Source organism: Vipera ursinii (assembly GCF_947247035.1).
Source record: "Vipera ursinii genome assembly, chromosome: 3".
NCBI lineage: Eukaryota > Metazoa > Chordata > Lepidosauria > Squamata > Viperidae > Vipera > Vipera ursinii.
In genome coordinates, this window is record NC_139516.1 from 190,027,496 (window position 1) to 190,045,191 (window position 17,696).

General features: G+C 38.7%; 2 protein-coding genes across 2 annotated transcripts in view; both read right to left on the bottom strand.

Moving 5' to 3' along the window:
• Positions 1-1,851: 1,851 nt before the first annotated feature.
• COX6C (cytochrome c oxidase subunit 6C) lies at positions 1,852-7,516 on the bottom strand (the record flags this gene model as incomplete). Its single annotated transcript, XM_083360332.1, is given in 6 exon segments — positions 1,852-1,954; positions 2,652-2,787; positions 3,973-4,100; positions 5,970-6,032; positions 6,035-6,087; positions 7,416-7,516. Coding segments are annotated over 5 exon segments (462 nt in total). The 3' UTR covers positions 1,852-1,954; positions 2,652-2,670.
• A 132-nt stretch (positions 7,517-7,648) lies between these two features.
• The window catches only part of RGS22 (regulator of G protein signaling 22), a gene marked incomplete at both ends in the record, with an annotated part of 92,338 nt that continues 82,290 nt past the window's right edge, over positions 7,649-17,696 (bottom strand). Inside the window, 3 exons of the mRNA XM_083360333.1 lie at positions 7,649-7,761; positions 15,827-15,949; positions 16,434-16,542. Coding sequence (XP_083216459.1) covers positions 7,649-7,761; positions 15,827-15,949; positions 16,434-16,542 — 345 coding nt within the window. The remainder of the gene's footprint in view (positions 7,762-15,826; positions 15,950-16,433; positions 16,543-17,696) is intronic.

The window sequence follows — 17,696 nt, forward strand, 5'->3', positions numbered from 1 at the left end:
TCCTCCTTGACCTGCAAGAAACCTCAAAAAACAAGGTCATCTTTAAAGACCACTCCCATGCCACGCAGTTCATAGCAAGCTACGCAGTCCCTTGGATATTTACCATGAGATGGTGAATCCTAGAATCTCTGTGGCATCCATGCTCTGGATTAGGAAACCTGAGACACAAATTGTGCTTCTATCGTAAACATATTGCATTGTTGGGTAACTCAACTATCAGTCTAGTCACACTAGATTATATGTAATTATATTTAACTATAAACTATTATTCTAAAGATTGCAGTGTATATATCTGAAAACTGAAAGCATTAATTACGTTCTATACCAGGGGTAGGCAACCTCGACTCTTTTATGAGTCATGGACTTCAACTCCCAGAATTCCTGAGCCAGCCAAGCTGGCTCAGGAATTCTGGGAGTTGAAGTCCATGACTCATAAAAGAGCCGAGGTTGCCTACCCGTTCTATACTGTTTTTGTGCACTATATAATATTTACCTCCATAAATGATCCTTAGAGGGCCTTGCTGCTCAGGGAGAGGCGACTTGGGCCAGAGTTCCCAGCTCAATCACACTTTTACTAGACAACCCGTGAGCCACTCGGTCATCATTTGGATATTTCCTTACCAGACTCCTCAATGTCTTCAACAATAACAGAGCTTCTAATGTACTTGAAAAGTTCTTAAAAATTCAGTGAGTATTCAGAGATGTACCCGCCTTAAAGTAGCCATGGAAATATTTTATGTCATGCTTGGTAATTTTTATCTCAGAAAGCAACAATTCTGGGCTAGATGGGCCGATGTCCAACAGAATTATCTGGATGCATTTTCAACATAGATATTTTTATCACAAGTTCATTTGCTTGCTAGTTTTTTCTTTCCCTCTTATGGTCAGACTAACACCAGAATCTCTTAAAAGACAGCATATTGCTAAGAGCAATCCAAAGTTTTAGCAGATTGAGGAGCAACAGCAGGCAACTACTGAAAAATTAAAGACTTGGTGAAAATAACCAGCTATATCTAATAAGAACAGATTTTGGATTGAGAAGCAAGCAACCAGTTCAACAAAAATTTTTCACTAATTACTTGTATATAAATAATATACATATATTACTTATTGAAATGTTCAAGAAGGTGCAATACGCCAATAATCTCAACAACAAACCTGTAGTGTTCCTAAATTAATGAATGGGCCATGGTAAAACTACTGCTAACTTAGATAAGACAGAAGTCTGCTGTAGCACAGCTCTTGAGCATAAAACAGCCATTTGCATCTGCCCGCCCACAGCTACACAGCACGATTCCATAACATCTGTTACAAAGTGAACTCTTGTCAATATCAATTTTTAAAACATTTATGTTATCACAAAAGAAAAAAAAATCCTGTTTTTGTGTTCTATCTGCAAGGTACGCAACTCAATAAATGTTCTGAGAAAAAAATTATAATGGTAAATGTGAAATGCGGATGCTGTATACTTGACCTTCACATGGTCACTGAAAACAGCCCAGTCTTCATTTCTCCTTTTTTCCCACTTCTCTGCAAAGAAGCTACAAAAGAAGAGAAAAAAATTGCTTCCAACTGCCAGCACTGCCACTTAATTGGTACTGAGAGGAAGCTAAAAAGATCCAAATATCCAAATTTTTCCTGTTTTCCCTTAGATTTGACACACCCTCTCCTCTCGGTGTTTTGTTTTAGAAAGAAAACTTAAAAGATTTCTGCTATTTCAGCCTAGCACATTGCCCAACGAGCAGGGAGTTGGACTAGAAGACCTCTAAGGTCCCTTCCAATTCTGATAATGAAACACTGCAGTACTTTGAGCTTTGATTGCTACCAACTGAAAGAAGCCAAGACACACACTGAGATCGTTTTCATTTAATGAGCACAATATAGCAGGAACAGTACTGAAGGTGATCGCTACTGATCATAATAATATTCAATTTTTTGTCTCCAAAAGGAAGTTCTGAAAGAGAAAAAAATAAGTTAAGCTAGAATATATTCTCCCATTTTGTAAATGATATGCAAGATATCATTTTATCTGTTATTTTTTAAAAATATTGGTTTTTATGAAGCCCAAAGGCTTATAACTCTAAAATATGTTCGTATGATATGATGAAATACACCACATAATTAGCCAGCTTGTGCTTTAATAGTAAAGCTTCTAACAGCATGATTTGAAAACAGTGAAACTGGCTACACTTTTCCAAGAAAGCACATAACATTAGAATTTTGAAAAGTACATCATCATCAATGGACAAAGAATCAGAGGAGTGACTTCAGTTAAAACAAATAAATCTACTTATCTGATGTTACTTTGCTTTAGCTGAATTACTAATATTTATTTTGTATTTCAATATGTACTAGTAACAGGTCTGTGCCATTTCTTTGCTAACAATGTGAAAGTGATTTAATCCACCCAACCCACAAATCAATTCAGTTGTCTGCTGCTGCTTTCTCCCAGTAAGTGTTTTCACTTCCTGGGTCAGGACTGAGAGAGAACACGTGGCCCAAGACCAACCAGTTGGTTTCTAGTTAGGGAGAACTCGAACCTGTGTGTCTCACTCAATGTCAGCACTTTAATTGCTATGCTACACCATATAATCTAGTTTAAAAGAAACATTCCCTTGAATTATTAAAACATAAGCTGAACAATTGCTTACTTATGATTATTAGATGTCATTAGGGCTTCACACTTTGAAACACTCCTGCTTTTTTCTTGTCCTCAAAGTCTTTCGCGAAGTCAAATGTTTTGTAGAAATCCCTGTATTGATTTTGCCTTCTTTGAATGAAAAAATGCTAAAGAGAAAAAAGTTACCATTACAAGGCTTTAAAACAAGCAACTTGATTAAATACTGAACAAAAACATTTAAAAATGAAATAATATCTATGAAAACACTGCACTCATGAGCAGCTTAAATTGTTTACAAAATGTTGAGAAGGTGTACACCATTAAGATTACAATCCTGTACCTATTTACCTGGGACTTGCTTAATGACCCTAATTGGGACTGAAATTCTCCTTGCTAAATGAAGCAGCCATTAAACAAAATACATGACACCACTGCTTAGAAATTGAACTCTTGTATAGGTAGTCCTCAACTTACATGACCATTTGGTTATGGTCTCAAAAATGATGCTATATAACTCATAAAGCACTTCCAGCTGGCATAAAACATCACACATCCCACCTCCTGCAGTCACTTGAATGCATTTTGGGCACTTGAAAACCTGTTCACACATACAATCAGTTGTCAAATGCCCTACAATCATGTTATTACCATTTACAATCTCCTCTGCCGGTTTTCCCAGAAAGCCAAACAGGAAGTCAGCAGGGAAGGTGACAAGCTGCTGCCACCTGCCGTAAAGACTCCCTCTCATCTCTGGGGACTGACTGAAAGAGCTGCTGGCTGAAGGAAACTGACATCCTTCTTCAGAGAGCAGAAACAAAGCTTAAATCATGAAGATCTAAGTTCTATTTCTGTACCCTGAAGAAGGGTCACGGCAAAGACCTGATCTGCAGAGCCCTGAGACACACCAAGTTTTATGCCCACCTTGCTTTCAGACTAGCAGCCAAGGAGATAGTGGTGGCAAGCCCAGCACTGATTCCCCCCCCTCGGGCAAAGAAGACATGACAATGGTCACCTTGGAAGCAGCAGCAAGAGTAGGTGGTAGCAAAGTGCAGAAGCCAAAAGGGCAGAGATGGTAATATAGTGGGGGGAGTTGAAGCAGACCCTGCGATTGCAAGTCTGGCTAGGTTGCTAAGCACTCAAATTTTGAACATGCGACATGAGAACACTGCAACAGTCATAGCTTCCAGTACTGGCTGTAACTACCATCATAACTGTAAACAGAGACTGACAAAACAGTTGTTAAACAAGGACTATTTGTAATTTTGCAGAACTTGCCCAAATATATAAGAATTACACTTAAGAATGAAAACAAAATTTGGTTTATATTGATGTTTAATATAAGAAATCCTGACCTCCAGGAGAAAAAAGCTTCCTGTTACTAAAGTAACTCCTATCAGAAAATTCCTTCTTGCAAATCTTCCCAGAAGATCTCTCATTTGTGGCTTGGGCAACAAATTAGAAGACATACTGAAGCTTTCTCCTAAAACAGAAAGTGAAATTAAGGCTTTGGTATTATGATCACAATATTAACAAGAACAAGAATTGCAACCAGGAAGTGTTCTCTATAAGAGAAAAGCATTTTTATAGATTTTTATTCTTTGGAAATTGTTTTGTTAGTTACACATAATATGTGGTATAGCCTAGGGCTCTATTAAGGTTTTGAAAGAGATTTTCAGTAATAGGGCAAAATTCATAATGTGCCACTTTTCAAATTAAAGCAACCAAGCTGCAAGGCTCCAGAAGGTGTAAGCAGCTGTCACTACATGTATAGATGCAGCAGAAACAGATGGAAGCAGTTTCTGCAGCAGAAACGCAACTCTATACATAAAGTGGCTGCTTTAACAATAATAAGACAATTGGGGAGTAGGTACTCCTGCATTTTACAAAGCATCGCCTTCTAAAGCTTTGCAGACTCCTAATATGGATGCACAGCGTATCCTTTCTTTCCATATCTGCAGACGAAATTTCAGGCTTAACGCTTTGGGAGCCGGGGTTAATTGCCAGCGTGAGAAGGACTCGCAAGTGCAGAGCTGACATTTCTATTCCGCTATTCATCCAAAACGCAGCATTCTGTGCAGCAAATATGGTCCCTCCCCACTCTTCCTGCATTACAATCCTGGCGACAGCCATTGCTTCCTTAATCCTAGTTGACAAATAATCTACAATCTGCGGCATTCGCAGTAAGTCGTAAGGCAAAAATCATCTTAGTCTTTCTGGTCTCACTGCTCCCAGTTCCCACCTAGAGCAATGCTGTGGCATCTGGTGAGGACCCCAAAATAGACGGACGCCCCAACTAATTTCCCCCGCCCGCCGCCAGGGCCCCACCAGCCCATCAACTCGTTACCTCCCGTATAGACTACTGTAATGCTCTCTACATGGGGCTGCCTTTGAAGACCACCCGGAGGCTTCAGCTGGTGCAGAGTGCAGCTGCACGGGTAGTGATGGGAGCACCCCAATACTCCCATATTACACCCCTCCTGCGTGAGCTGCATTGGCTACCGGTTGCCCTCCGGGTGAGATTTAAGGTGCTGGTACTTACCTTTAAAGCCCTACATGGCTTAGGCCCGGGATACTTGCAGGACCATCTGCTGCTGGGAACGAATTCCCATCGCCCAGTATGCTCACACAGAGAAGGCCTCCTCAGGGTACCGTCAGCTAGGCAATGTCGGCTGGCGACCCCCAGGGGGAGGGCCTTCTCTGTGGGAGCGCCAGCCCTGTGGAACCAGCTCCCCCCTGAGCTTCGGACGGCCCAAAATCTCCAATCCTTTCGCCGCGGCCTCAAAACACTCCTATTCCACCAGGCTGACCTGGGCTGACAGGCATTTTAATTAATTATATTTACAATCTTTAATTTATTCTTAGTTTTTAATTTTAATTTATTGCACAGATGATTTTAATTTTATTTTTATCTTAATTTCTGTACTTATTATATGTTTTATTGTTAGCCGCCCTGAGTCCTTCGGGAGATAGGGCGGGATATAAATCCCATCAATCAATCAATCAATCAATCTGGCCCCTCCCCACTTCCTGCATTACAATCCTGGCGACAGCCATTGCTTCCTCAATCCTAGTTTACAAATAATCTACACTCTGCGGCATTCGCAGTAAGTCGTAAGCCCAAAATCATCTTAGTCTTTCTGGTCTCACTGCTCCCAGTTCCCACCCAGAGCGATGCTGCGGCATCTGGCGAGGACCCCAAAATGGACGCCCCAACTAATTTCCCGCCGCCAGGGCCCCACCAGCCCATCAACTGCACCGCCACAGTCCCTAGACTCTTCTTCGTGGACCGTGGCAGCGTCCCCCGAAGGGCAGGAAAGCGGAGAACCGCGCAGGAGGCCGCCGCGGACACTCACGCCGGACGCCAAGCAGGAGGAAGCGCCTTCTCTGACCCCTACAGACTCAAGGCCGTCCTGACGCCTTCGCTTTCAGTAGCACGGCTCCCGCCGGCGCATGCGCGTCCCGGGCAACTACGGCAAGCGCTCAGCTCCAACTCGCATCGCGGGAGCCGCTTCGCGGAGAGGCGGCATTTATCTCAGAAGTGGGCGGGCTTTGGCCAGGCGTGGGGCGGGGCTAAAAGTTGACCCAGCGCTGCGGCGCGACGCGGTTCGGGTTTAAATAAGGCGTGATGCGAGAGAGCGGGTAGCCCGGTCCCAGCGGCCGAACTGCTTTCCCCAACCTGGTGCCCGCGATTCGACTGTAAACGGGAAATATAAGATGGCGCTGCAAACAACTACTCTTATTCGGTTTAGAGCAGGGGTCTTCAAACTTGGCCCTTTTATGACTTGTGGACTTCAACTCCCAGAATTCCTCAGCCAGCAAGGCTGGCTGAGGAATTCTGGGAGTTGAAGTCCACAAGTCATAAAAGGGCCAAGTTTGAAGACCCCTGGTTTAGAGGCTCCTTTACAATTCTGAGTCCTGCAATGGGCCAATCGAGAATATCCGTGGTGTAGCTCCCTAGAGCCTGCCAGTGAACAGAATAACAGAGTTGGAAGGGACCTTGGAGGTCTTGTAGTCCAACCACTGCTCAAGCAAGAGTCCCTATATCATTTCAGACAAGTGGCTGTCCAGTCTCTTCTTAAACCTGAAGCATCCACAATTTCTGAAGGCCAAGTTGTTCCACTGGTTGATTGTTCTGCCAGGAAATTTCTCCTTAGTTCTAGGTTGCTTCTCTTCTTGATTAGTTTCCATTGGTTGCTTCTTGTCACGCTTTCAGGTGCTTTGGAAAATAGGTTGATTCCTTCTTCTCTTTGTGGCAGCCCCTCAAAGTTCAGGATGGCTAATTTTCGTCTAACTTTTAATGGAGCATTCATGGCCATTCCTGTGATTTGCGCTGCTAAATTCCAAATTCCTCGCAATCCCAGGTTGTCCGAATGAAAATCTGCAGTCTGGCCACCCCCACATCCTCCCCCACCCCTAACAAGCCTTGCAGGAACATCTGGACCTGGTTCTCAAAGGTGCTTTTTCAAGAAGAGGCAACTGGACTTTCTTGTTTTTCCTTGAAGACATTTTGCTTCTCATCCAAAAAGCTTTTTTCAGCTCTGACTGGATGGTGGGGAATGGAAGGATTTATATTTCTTTGCAGACAGCTGGTCATTTGCATTCTTTTAGAGAGTCATTTAGGCCCCTTGGAGGTTTAGCTATGTCCTCAGGGTCACCTGAGTAGTGCAAATAGGTGTGGAGCCTTCTTGGAACAGCTGAAAGGACTGTATTGTGGAATTGTGCTATCTGCAGGATGTTTCCGCCCTGTGTGCCTTCACTGTTGAACACTGGCATAGGTTGTGGGGATGATGTCTACATCTCAAGCTGAGGTGCAAATGGTCCTGTAGTCTGCAATTTTTTTCTGGAAATCTGTTCATACTCCCACATAAATAAATGTCTACGGAGATTCTCAGTCATGATGAGAAGCGAAACAGCTTCAAAGAAAAACAAAATTCAGTTGCCTCTTGAAAACACCTTTGGAACAATCATGACCTAGATGACTGACAATCTCCATAGACATTTAGCTATGCACTTTGGGATGAACACCCTTCAAATGGAGCAGGAGTATGAAAGACTTTCCAGAACAAAATTTGCAGATGACAGGACAACTTGCTCTTCAGTTTGAATTGCAGACAACACAGACTCATCCCCACAGCCTGTGCCTGGGTTCAAAAGTGAAGGGACACAGGACAGAAACATATTGCATATAGCACAGTTCCACAACACTGTCCTTTCAGCAATTCCAAGAATGCTCCACACCCATTTTCACTACTCAAGTCACCCTGAGGACCCAGAAAAACCCCCAAGGGGCCTCAATGACTAAAAGAATGCAAATGACCAGCTGTCTGCAAGGAATATAAATCCTTCCATTCCCCACCATCCAGTCAGAGCTGAAGAAACTTCTTGGATGAGAAATGAAACATCTTTAAAGAAAAACAAGAAAGTCCAGTTGTCTTGTGGAAAAAGCATCTTTGGGACATTGCAAAAATGGCTTGCCAGTTGCCCTGGGGGGGGGCAAGGGGGAGGGTGGCATCCTCACCCAGAGTCATTGCTGGTCTTTCTGCTGGATACCAGCTGGGCATGATGCTGTGCAGTTTTGGAGGCCAGGCGAGGTTAGCCAGATACCACCATTGACATCATTTTTGTGGTTCTGGACTAGAGTTACTTCTGAAAACTGGACTAACAGCTGGCTTGTCAGATATAATTGGCATTGTTGAACACTGAATGCAAAAATAAGTCCTGTGTGCCACAAACAAAATCAGATTTGCTCCTTTTTTCTGGGCCAGGAATGAATTCATGGCAAAACCTTGATTTAGAACTGACTTGATGCCAAAGATATTATAGCATTGTTTAAAAATTAGTATTTTAAAGTGGATGTTATTTAAAACAGACATCAGAATTTCAGGCATATTATTTGGATTTGTTGTACTGTGTTGGGCGCACCACAAGCATTTTGCTGTGTTATAAATTAAGTTGGGACCCATTGATCACCCATCATTTTTGCCATATTGTGACAAGTTTTGTTTTCTGTTGATATGAGTTATTGTATTCTTTATTAAATTTGTTTTATGGCTTCAAGAATATTTCAGATGTAAGTTTTGCCTTTAAATAATTCTAAGTACAATTACAGAATTCTTATTACAGAATGATATCATATAAAAGTTATAGGCTTCCCATTTTCTTTTTCAGTTACATCAGACTGTGCTTGGCACTATTTTTATTGCAAAATTAGCTATTTCTCTTCTTTTTTTAAGAAAAGAACCTTATCTTAAAAAGTGCACCCCATGTTTCTATTACAGTATATTAACATATCAGAATTACATGGTGGTCTAAATAATCTAATTTGTTTATATTTAGATTAAACAAATTTTTATTTTCCTACAGCATACTTGGGCACCCTTTGTTTGGTATAAATATATCCAATTTTTTTAAAGTGGCATTCTTTACCACTTCCTGTCTCTGAGCAGAAGGTATGAACTTACCTCAACCCATATTTGCCATCCCGGAATTAATTAAGTACTTGCCAACTGGAGCTGTAACTTAGTGAAATTCTAGAAGGGTATCAGCAAAGCAAGATGTTGAAGGCAAATGGAAAACATGAACTAATAAAAAGGCTCAACCAGTGGAACTGCAAATTTGGCTTTTGAAGTTCACTCAAGTACTGCATGCTTTAATTTTGGAGTAATCTTACAATGATGAATGCAAAGAACAAGTAAGCAGGAATGGTTTTTGTAACTTTTGGACCATACGAAGATGAAGCAACATGATGGTTACCAGTGATTGCCACAACTATTGAAAGTATTACTCATTAGGCTGGATTTTTAAACACTGGCTTGCAAAAGCTTTGTGGGTGAGGAGAAAAGAGAAATTTCAAATGTCCCTTTCCTTTGTTTTTTTTTAAATGACAAAAAGTAGAAAACTTCATAGAAAGCGTTGCCCAAATGAACAGGACTATTTGGGAGCTTCACAAACAACAATCAAGTTTGTTTCAACTGAAAAAAATGGACTGCAGTCTACAAAAACTAATTTTGAAGTAATTGCTTAGACCTTTTAAGATAATGCAAGACTCCTTATTTTAATAAAAGTGAATTTCTCATATCTGGTCTATAAGTACAGAGTCTTAAGCATTATCCAAATATTTGCAACTCTCAAAATTCTACAGTTAGTATGGCCACTGCTAGCAGTTTATGGCCACACACATTTGGACATTTTCTAGATTCAGAAAGCTGGACTACGCACTATTCTATGTATAAATTAATAAAGCACAGAACTGGATAAGATCAAAATGTTGGAGCCATCTGCCAATGTAGGAAACTTTCTGACATTGGTCATTAAGCTGCCGCTTAAAATATTCTCTTTCTGGGAATCCATATTTCGCTTTCTAGTCTGAGGAACAGTTTGTATCTCAGAGTATCTGCCTGCTATCAGAAGGTATGCCAAATCTGTGATCCTTATAACACCCCCATTTATTCCAAAAAGTGATCTATTCAAGAAAGAAGCAGTTTCCTCCATTTGCCAGAATATTACAAAGTTCTGGTGATCAAAGAAGGCGCCATGTGAAGATTGGATGTTCTTTATAGAGAACTGTCTTCAACCAAACTTTAGATTAGATCTGACTCATAGGCAGTTCCTGCCCTTGTTTTGTGTCTAAATTATAATTGTATTATATCAAATTGTCAGGAAATTCTTCCTAATGTTTATAGACACTTTTTCCAGGAAATTGAACTTGCTGTCTGGATCCTATTTATTGAATGAGCCATTCGAATTTTAAAAGCTGATGATTTATTCATTCATTGTATTCCGTCATGTTGCTTCTGATGTCGTAGCGACCACATAGATTTTCTCCATCATGATTTATGTTTTTAGTTCTTCCTTTATTTTTGTAGTGATTTTATTAAAGATTACAATTTACAACAACAAAAACTAATGCAAACTAAATATATTTAAAAGAAAAAATATAACAAGTGCATAAAAATAAGTAGGAAAAAATATATTTAACGTAGGTTGGAGGATAGTAATCCAATTTTATAAGTGAAAATTTATTTTCTGAAAGTTAGAAATCTATTTACTGTTGACTCAGACGTTCTCTTTATGGATGCTTACATGTGAACATTTAAACAGTGGTGATTCAGGTTCTATCAATACATTCTAAGAGGACCTTTGGGGGACAGGGAATAAAGTTTCCTGAATGTATTGATTACTTTGACAAATAATCCCAATGCTATCACAGGCTAACAACAGCCTAATAGATAGTCTGAAGTGTATATTTTTTTAAATACAGGATCTAAACCAGATGAAAGTTTTAAAATTATGTATATTCTTGCCAATCTGATTTTTAAAATCTGTACTGAATTAACCAGAAATGCAAACATTAATGAAAAAAGTCATTTAGCAATGCCCTATATTCATAGGCCATTATAATTTGGTGATTGGCTTCATATCAATAGTCTCGAGAAATGAAGACAAAAAACAATCTGAAACAATTCAAGAGAAAAATAATAAACTGCTAGTTTATTAACACATTTATTAGGACTAACCACAATGTCACAAAAGAGTGAAAAATGACTTGCTGTCAACAAAGCCACAAATTAGTGAAAGGCTGTCCATGTATTTACTGTCTGCCATTCATTTCTTTCTAACCTCATTCTTTACAAATACTTTCCCCCAAATATTTCTATGTATTGTATTATGTAACTCAAGATAATTTTATTGTATTTGATCAAATGGATGTCAAGCTATGAAAAATTATTCATTTGTAATTGTGTAAGCCTCAAAGTGCCAGAATCCAAATATAAGATTAAAAATTGCCCTGTATAAAACTCTTGTTGAGCATATTAACCTTGTTTTGATAATCTAATTCACCCACATGCTATGATTAAAAATGCTATTACACCTAATATACCTTAATTACAGCTATATTAATGTTAAAAGCATAATATCTTTTCTTTAGAAAATCACAATAGATCTGCTAATCTTTAGATGCCACAAAGCATCACACTCCAAAGTTTAAAAAAGTTTTAAATACCATTGATTTTCAAATAAAAACATGCAATTATATGTTTCACTCTCTCCTTTAAAGTAAAATAGACTACAAAGAAAACCCCAACTTGAGTGGATCATGACTATATTCCTCCCTCTTTCAGTTAAGTTTGAAAGGCTGACTGTAAATTGGATAAATCAATATTAACATAGTTTGTGAACTACTCTGGAAAACTGAGGGATGGTAATGCAAGGGATGAATTATAACCAGTCATACAAAATTCTGTGTGATATCAAGCAATGATATTTCTTATGACAGACAAATAAGACATCTACTTTACACCACTTCTATCAAAACCACAAGGGAACCATTGTTTTACTGCGTGGGTGGAAACAATTCTGCAAAACCAAGTATCAATCAAGCACAGTTTATCCTCCCTGACATATGCCTGGATTATATCTTTTATATAATAAGTCTGCTAAGTCTGGTTCAGAATGGAGCTACTGAATGAGAAAAACAAGTTGTTTGGTTTATCAGGTGCTTGAAGGTATCACGGGGGACATATAAAGGATTAATGGGTTGATGTTTGGATTGCATACAAATAAATATTGTCCAAATCTAAAACATGGTCACATTGTTGGTTTCATATTATATTTGGCTAGAGAAAAAATTAAGTACCTAAATGGGAGTTTCTTTTTAATATATGACATAAATCCTTGTTACAGAAAAGAAACAATCCAGAGTGCAGTTGTTTGACATATGGCAAATAAAACAAATTTCTAGCATGGTGAATCTGATCTTGGACACAAGGCCAAAAAATGATGTATCATGAATCTAAACCAAATAATCTGTAACAGGTGAAGGCAATCATCTTGCAGAAGGGCTTCATTTGTTGTTTTTCTTGTGGTTCCTCCTCTTTGATGCCCAGAGGGACCAGGGGCAGGATTTGGTCCCAGTTTTCCCTTTTGGGAATGACATGTTCTTGGAGAATGTTGAAACCATCAAAAAAGACCACATGTGGGCCACAGATATTTCCCCTCTTCTACATACTTCATCGTTTAACATGAACATTGCAAAAGGAAGAAAGAACTAATGTATTTGAATCCTTCAGCAGCAATCATCCACAATTGAGCTCAAGCTCTCACTGTAATTTACAATGTGAATCAGATGTGGCTGTGAAACAATATGGCAGATAGAATCACAGATGTTGCTATTTTGAAGACTTACAAATTGCGCTACCTGTGGACCAGCCTGGATGTTCCCAGGAATGTTTTGTACACCTGTTCCAGAGACCTCTATGCAGCAAAAGCAAGAGGTACTGCCTTGAAGTTAGCCACAAGAAGTACATGTTACATTTCAGAATCCTAGTGAAGTATATAGGCCTTGTCAACAAGCTGCAAACCTATCAAATATTTTGTAGGTAAATTAATTAACAATTCTTCCTCCATTAAAAACAAGTATATAATAGCACAGGATTCCCAATCTGACACTGTAAAATTGATGTCTCCAGATGATAAGATTGTATTCTAACATAGCTGTTAAATTGTAGAAGGCTATTATAGTACAATATATAAGAATAAAGTCCCATTGGCACTGAATGCACCAGAATTAGTTTCTTTCTTCTCTTGGTTACGTATCTTTTCTGAAAAATAGGGCAAACCAGTGAGCTACGTTCATTTATTTCTGATAAATTGTCCCACTGTGAATGATTTCTTCAACAGTTTCCTTAAAATTTTGATGGTTCTGGTTAGGAGGGAAAGATACATGGCATTAATATTCAGGAAACAAAAAATAATGCCTGTAAGACAGAAAATGAATACAATTCCTACAGTTCCAAAGAAATCTAGAGGAATAAGTTATTTTGCCTTTTCACAGGTAATTCCAGCTGACATTTGTTTCTATATTTGTGAATATGTTTAATTTATTTAATATAAAATTTTCTATCCCTTTCCAGTACGTATGTTATCTGCTCTTAACAGTTTACAGCATTTAAAAACAATAATAAATTTAAATAGAAATCACCTCAAAGATAAAACTAAAACTATTAACAAAAGCAAATATAGAAAGGTAATCATTAGAGAAGAGACAGGAGAGAGCATTTTCTAATGGGTATGTTGCCTGTGGAGAAAATATCTGCTTAAAAAAGAAAATTCTTGGCCTGATGGTGAAATACCAACAAATAATGAGCCAAGGGAGGCTTCCAAGGTAGAAAATATTTTCTCTCGCCTCAGTCAAAAATATCTTTTATCTAGGGCTTTCCCATAAGATCTAGAAGACTGGGCAGCAATACAGGATGAGGTGGCCCCCTAAGATATCCTGGATCAAAACCCTTTAAATTTTTAAAAATAATAGCTAACACTCTGAACTGTGCTAGGAAACAAAACAACGCAGGCCTTGGAAGACTGTTATATAGGTAGTCCTCAACTTATGAAAACTATGCAGCCCAAAATTTCTGCTGCTAAGTTGTTAAGTGAATCACTGTGGTTATTAAGTTAATAACACAGTTGTTAAGTGAATCTGGCTTCTCCATTGATTTTGCTTGTCAGAAAGTTGCAAAAGGTGTTCCTGGGACACTGCAAGCATCATAAATATGAGTCAATTGCCAAGCATCTGAATTTTGATCATGTGACTATGGAGATGCTGCAACAGTAGTGTGAAAAACAGTCATAAGCCCCCTTTTAGAGCCATTGTAACTTTGAATGGTCACTAAATGAACTGTTGTAAGTGAAGGACTATCTGTACACTGAATCTAATTGCAAGATCCTACCCATATTCTTGGAGGTATCTCCTAGATCAGGGATCCCTAACTCCTGGGCCACAGCCCACTCCCAGGCTGTGGCCTATTCAGTACTGGGCTGGCACACATGCATGCAACTCAACTTGTGTGAGCGGCAAGCTGGCGCAAGTGCACATGCACGTGCAGGTCACCTTGCAAAAGCTGAGGTGGTCATGCATGCACATGTGCACCAGCTTGCTGCTCATGCAAGTTGAGCTGCATGTACATGCATGCATGCCAGCCTGCCAGTTGCGCAAGTTGAACTGAGCACACATGTGCGTCGGCCTGCTGCTCGTGCAGCCCGTTCCCCTCTCCCTGCTTCCAGCCAGGCCACCAAACCGCAAAGGTTGGGGACTGCTGTCCTTTTTGAAGATATCCCCAAGAAATATATGTTGCAGAAATTCAATCTGGAGATAAGAGAAGCAAGGGTTTATCTGAGTTTGAGTTTGAGTTTATATGAAATATTTTCTGCCTTCAAAACTGCCACATGATCTCAAGAACAGAGGCAGTTGCCTTAAAGAATTGCAGACAGATGGTATTCTTGCGCTTCTGTGGATTTTCAAATCAGAAGCATGGTTCAGCTACAAAGATTGGGTTGAAATTATGGAATTAATCTGAAATGAAGGATGTTCATATGCCCAATCATTGTGCTTAAATGATAGGATTATGAATGATTAATTCTCACATATATGGGTAGCTCAAAGAAAAATAACATCTGCTTCTTCATAGAACCTTTGGCACTAACCCCCCCCATCTTTCTATATATGCCTGATCCTCTACATCATCACTGCCATTAAGGGTAGCATTGTTCAGTTTCCAGCTTTCTGTGTTTGCTGTGATTTAGGTACAATTAGGAGTATAATAGATCAAGTCTAAAAAAAACTTTCAGTAAACATATTAAGAACATGATTAACTGTTTCTCACTGAAACTGGGGTCTGAAACTTAACATTTGGTAGAACTCTGAAAAAAGCAAGAATATTACGGTAACATTTGTGGACTGGAATCTTGGGGTATTTATATGACATCACTGTGCAAATGGTGAACTATAAATTAAGGTAAAAATACCAATGTCAACCATTCTTTTGAAAATGGACAAAGGCCAAACAAGGAGAAGGGGAAGCAATTCCTCAGGAGGATCATTTGTCCACTGCAGGTAGAATGACAACTGTACGAAGTCAGAGGAGCAGGGGTGGAAGGAACAAGCATGTTTTTAGGCAAGCTGATGAAAAGGCTTCCCTGGACGGGCAAATCTCCCACAGTATGTAGGCAAGAAGGAAAGAAACACCAAGTATGAAGTGCTGAAAAAACTACTGGCACATCAAGGAGTATGTGCTACTTATACTTGCGTGCTACTCCTGGACTGAATCCTCAAGGCATTTCATTTTTATATTGTTATACAAACTGAGCATCTGATGAAGAGATATTATCTGTTATCAACATGGAAAATTAATTGAGCCCCTGGAGACATACTTGCAGTATCTTTAGATGGGAACGAACGTTGCTTAACAAAAGCTGTGTTGAAGTTTGCTGGGGGAATAACTTTGTCAGAGCTTATGGCTGCATCACTTTTCAGAGCGAGGAAAGATGAAAGACCTGGAAAAAAAGAGAGAAAAATGGAAATGAAAGAGAGAAAGAGAGAAAGACAGGGAGGGAGGGAAAGAAAGAAAGAAAGAAAGAAAGAAAGAAAGAAAGAAAGAAAGAAAGAAAGAAAGAAAGAAAGAAAGAAAGAAAGAAAGAAAGAAAGAAAGAAAGAAAGAAAGAAAGAAAGAAAGAAAGAAAGAAAGAAAGAAAGAAAGAAAAGAAAGAGAAAGAAAGAAAGAAAGAAAGAAAGAAAGAAAGAAAGAAAGAAAGAAAGAAAGAAAGAAAGAAAGAAGGAAGAAGGAAGGAAGGAAGGAAGGAAAGAAAGAAAGAAAGAAAGAAAGAAAGAAAGAAAGAAAGAAAGAAAGAAAGAAAGATGAAAACCATAATAAAGCTTATTATCTTCAGAGAACAAACATAATATTGTTGTGCCTCACATAGTAAGAAAATCAGTGTTAAATGGACCCACAAAAACCTTTCTCATTGATGAAAAGCTGACCTGAATAAGCAGATGCTGCTACTGATTTTTTCTCTAAATCTTCTTGAATCTGCAGAAGGACCCTTTCTTGTTCAAGAGCTTCTATGTACTTTGAATAAGACCAGAAAAACTACAAGAGATTTAAAAAATCAAGCAAAGAAGTTAGGTGGGTATGACAGTGGATCCAAAAATGGGCAATCCTTTTTTATATCCTAAGGTAATGTTAGCAGTTCTTACCCTTCAGAAAGTTGAAATTTTAATAAAAGAGAATAAAGTTATTACAGTATTGCATTATTTATCAGTGGGGCAACATAATTCATGTGGTTTCCTAATACCACTTGTAATAAGAAGTGAGGATTTCCAATACAGACATTTAAGGAGGCTGAAAAGCCAAGTTCCTCCAAGGCAGTTGTGAAATATTTGAATTTCATATCTAATCAGTACTTTATTTAGATTTATAGCCTACCTGAATTAATCTGCACTTACAGCTTGAATATGCCAGTATCAAACATATGTTCAGATATTTGCCAGTGCTATTTGTCTCTTCTCATAAGTATTTTCACATTATTCAAGCCATAATAGGTCTTTCCTTATTTCATTTTGCAGTGTAATTAATAAAAATAACTTCAACATGTTCATTTGACATTTTTAATTTACATTTTTTTTAAAACAAAGCTTCCACTGTCATTTAGCAATATGCAGCCCCTGTCATGAGGGACATTCATATAAAATGAAAATGATATGAATTTCAGACATGTCTAGCTGTTTGCCCATTTTCCAAACTAAAGGGAAGGGGTCCTAATGAATGCTAGCAATTCATTTGTCCATAATTAAACAATAGCAATTTCTTAAAAATGAAACTGGTAGCACATCAGAAATGGCTTTCAATCTGTTTCCTAAATCCACTGAATCATCCCTGGATTACCACACTGTGCTTCAAGAAGGACTGATAGAACGTAATTCGATTACCTCTCGGCCCAATCCAGAGAAGCTCGGGGATGGTGAAAATTCAGTTAGACTTATTTTTGAATCAGTCACTGAACTTGTTTTCACAGGAATAGAACTTTTCTTCCTTTGTGCCTAGCAACGAAATAAATATTTTATTATTTCTGAAGTAAAATAAATTATCGGACAGTATATTTTTGAGAATCCATTTTATGTGCTTTTTTTTAAATTTAATTCCATTTATATCCCGCCCTTCTCCGAAGACTCAGGGCGGCTTACAAGCTTAGCAGTTTTAAGATTTGGATCTAGTCAGACTTCTCTTGAATAACTCTTTTCTCT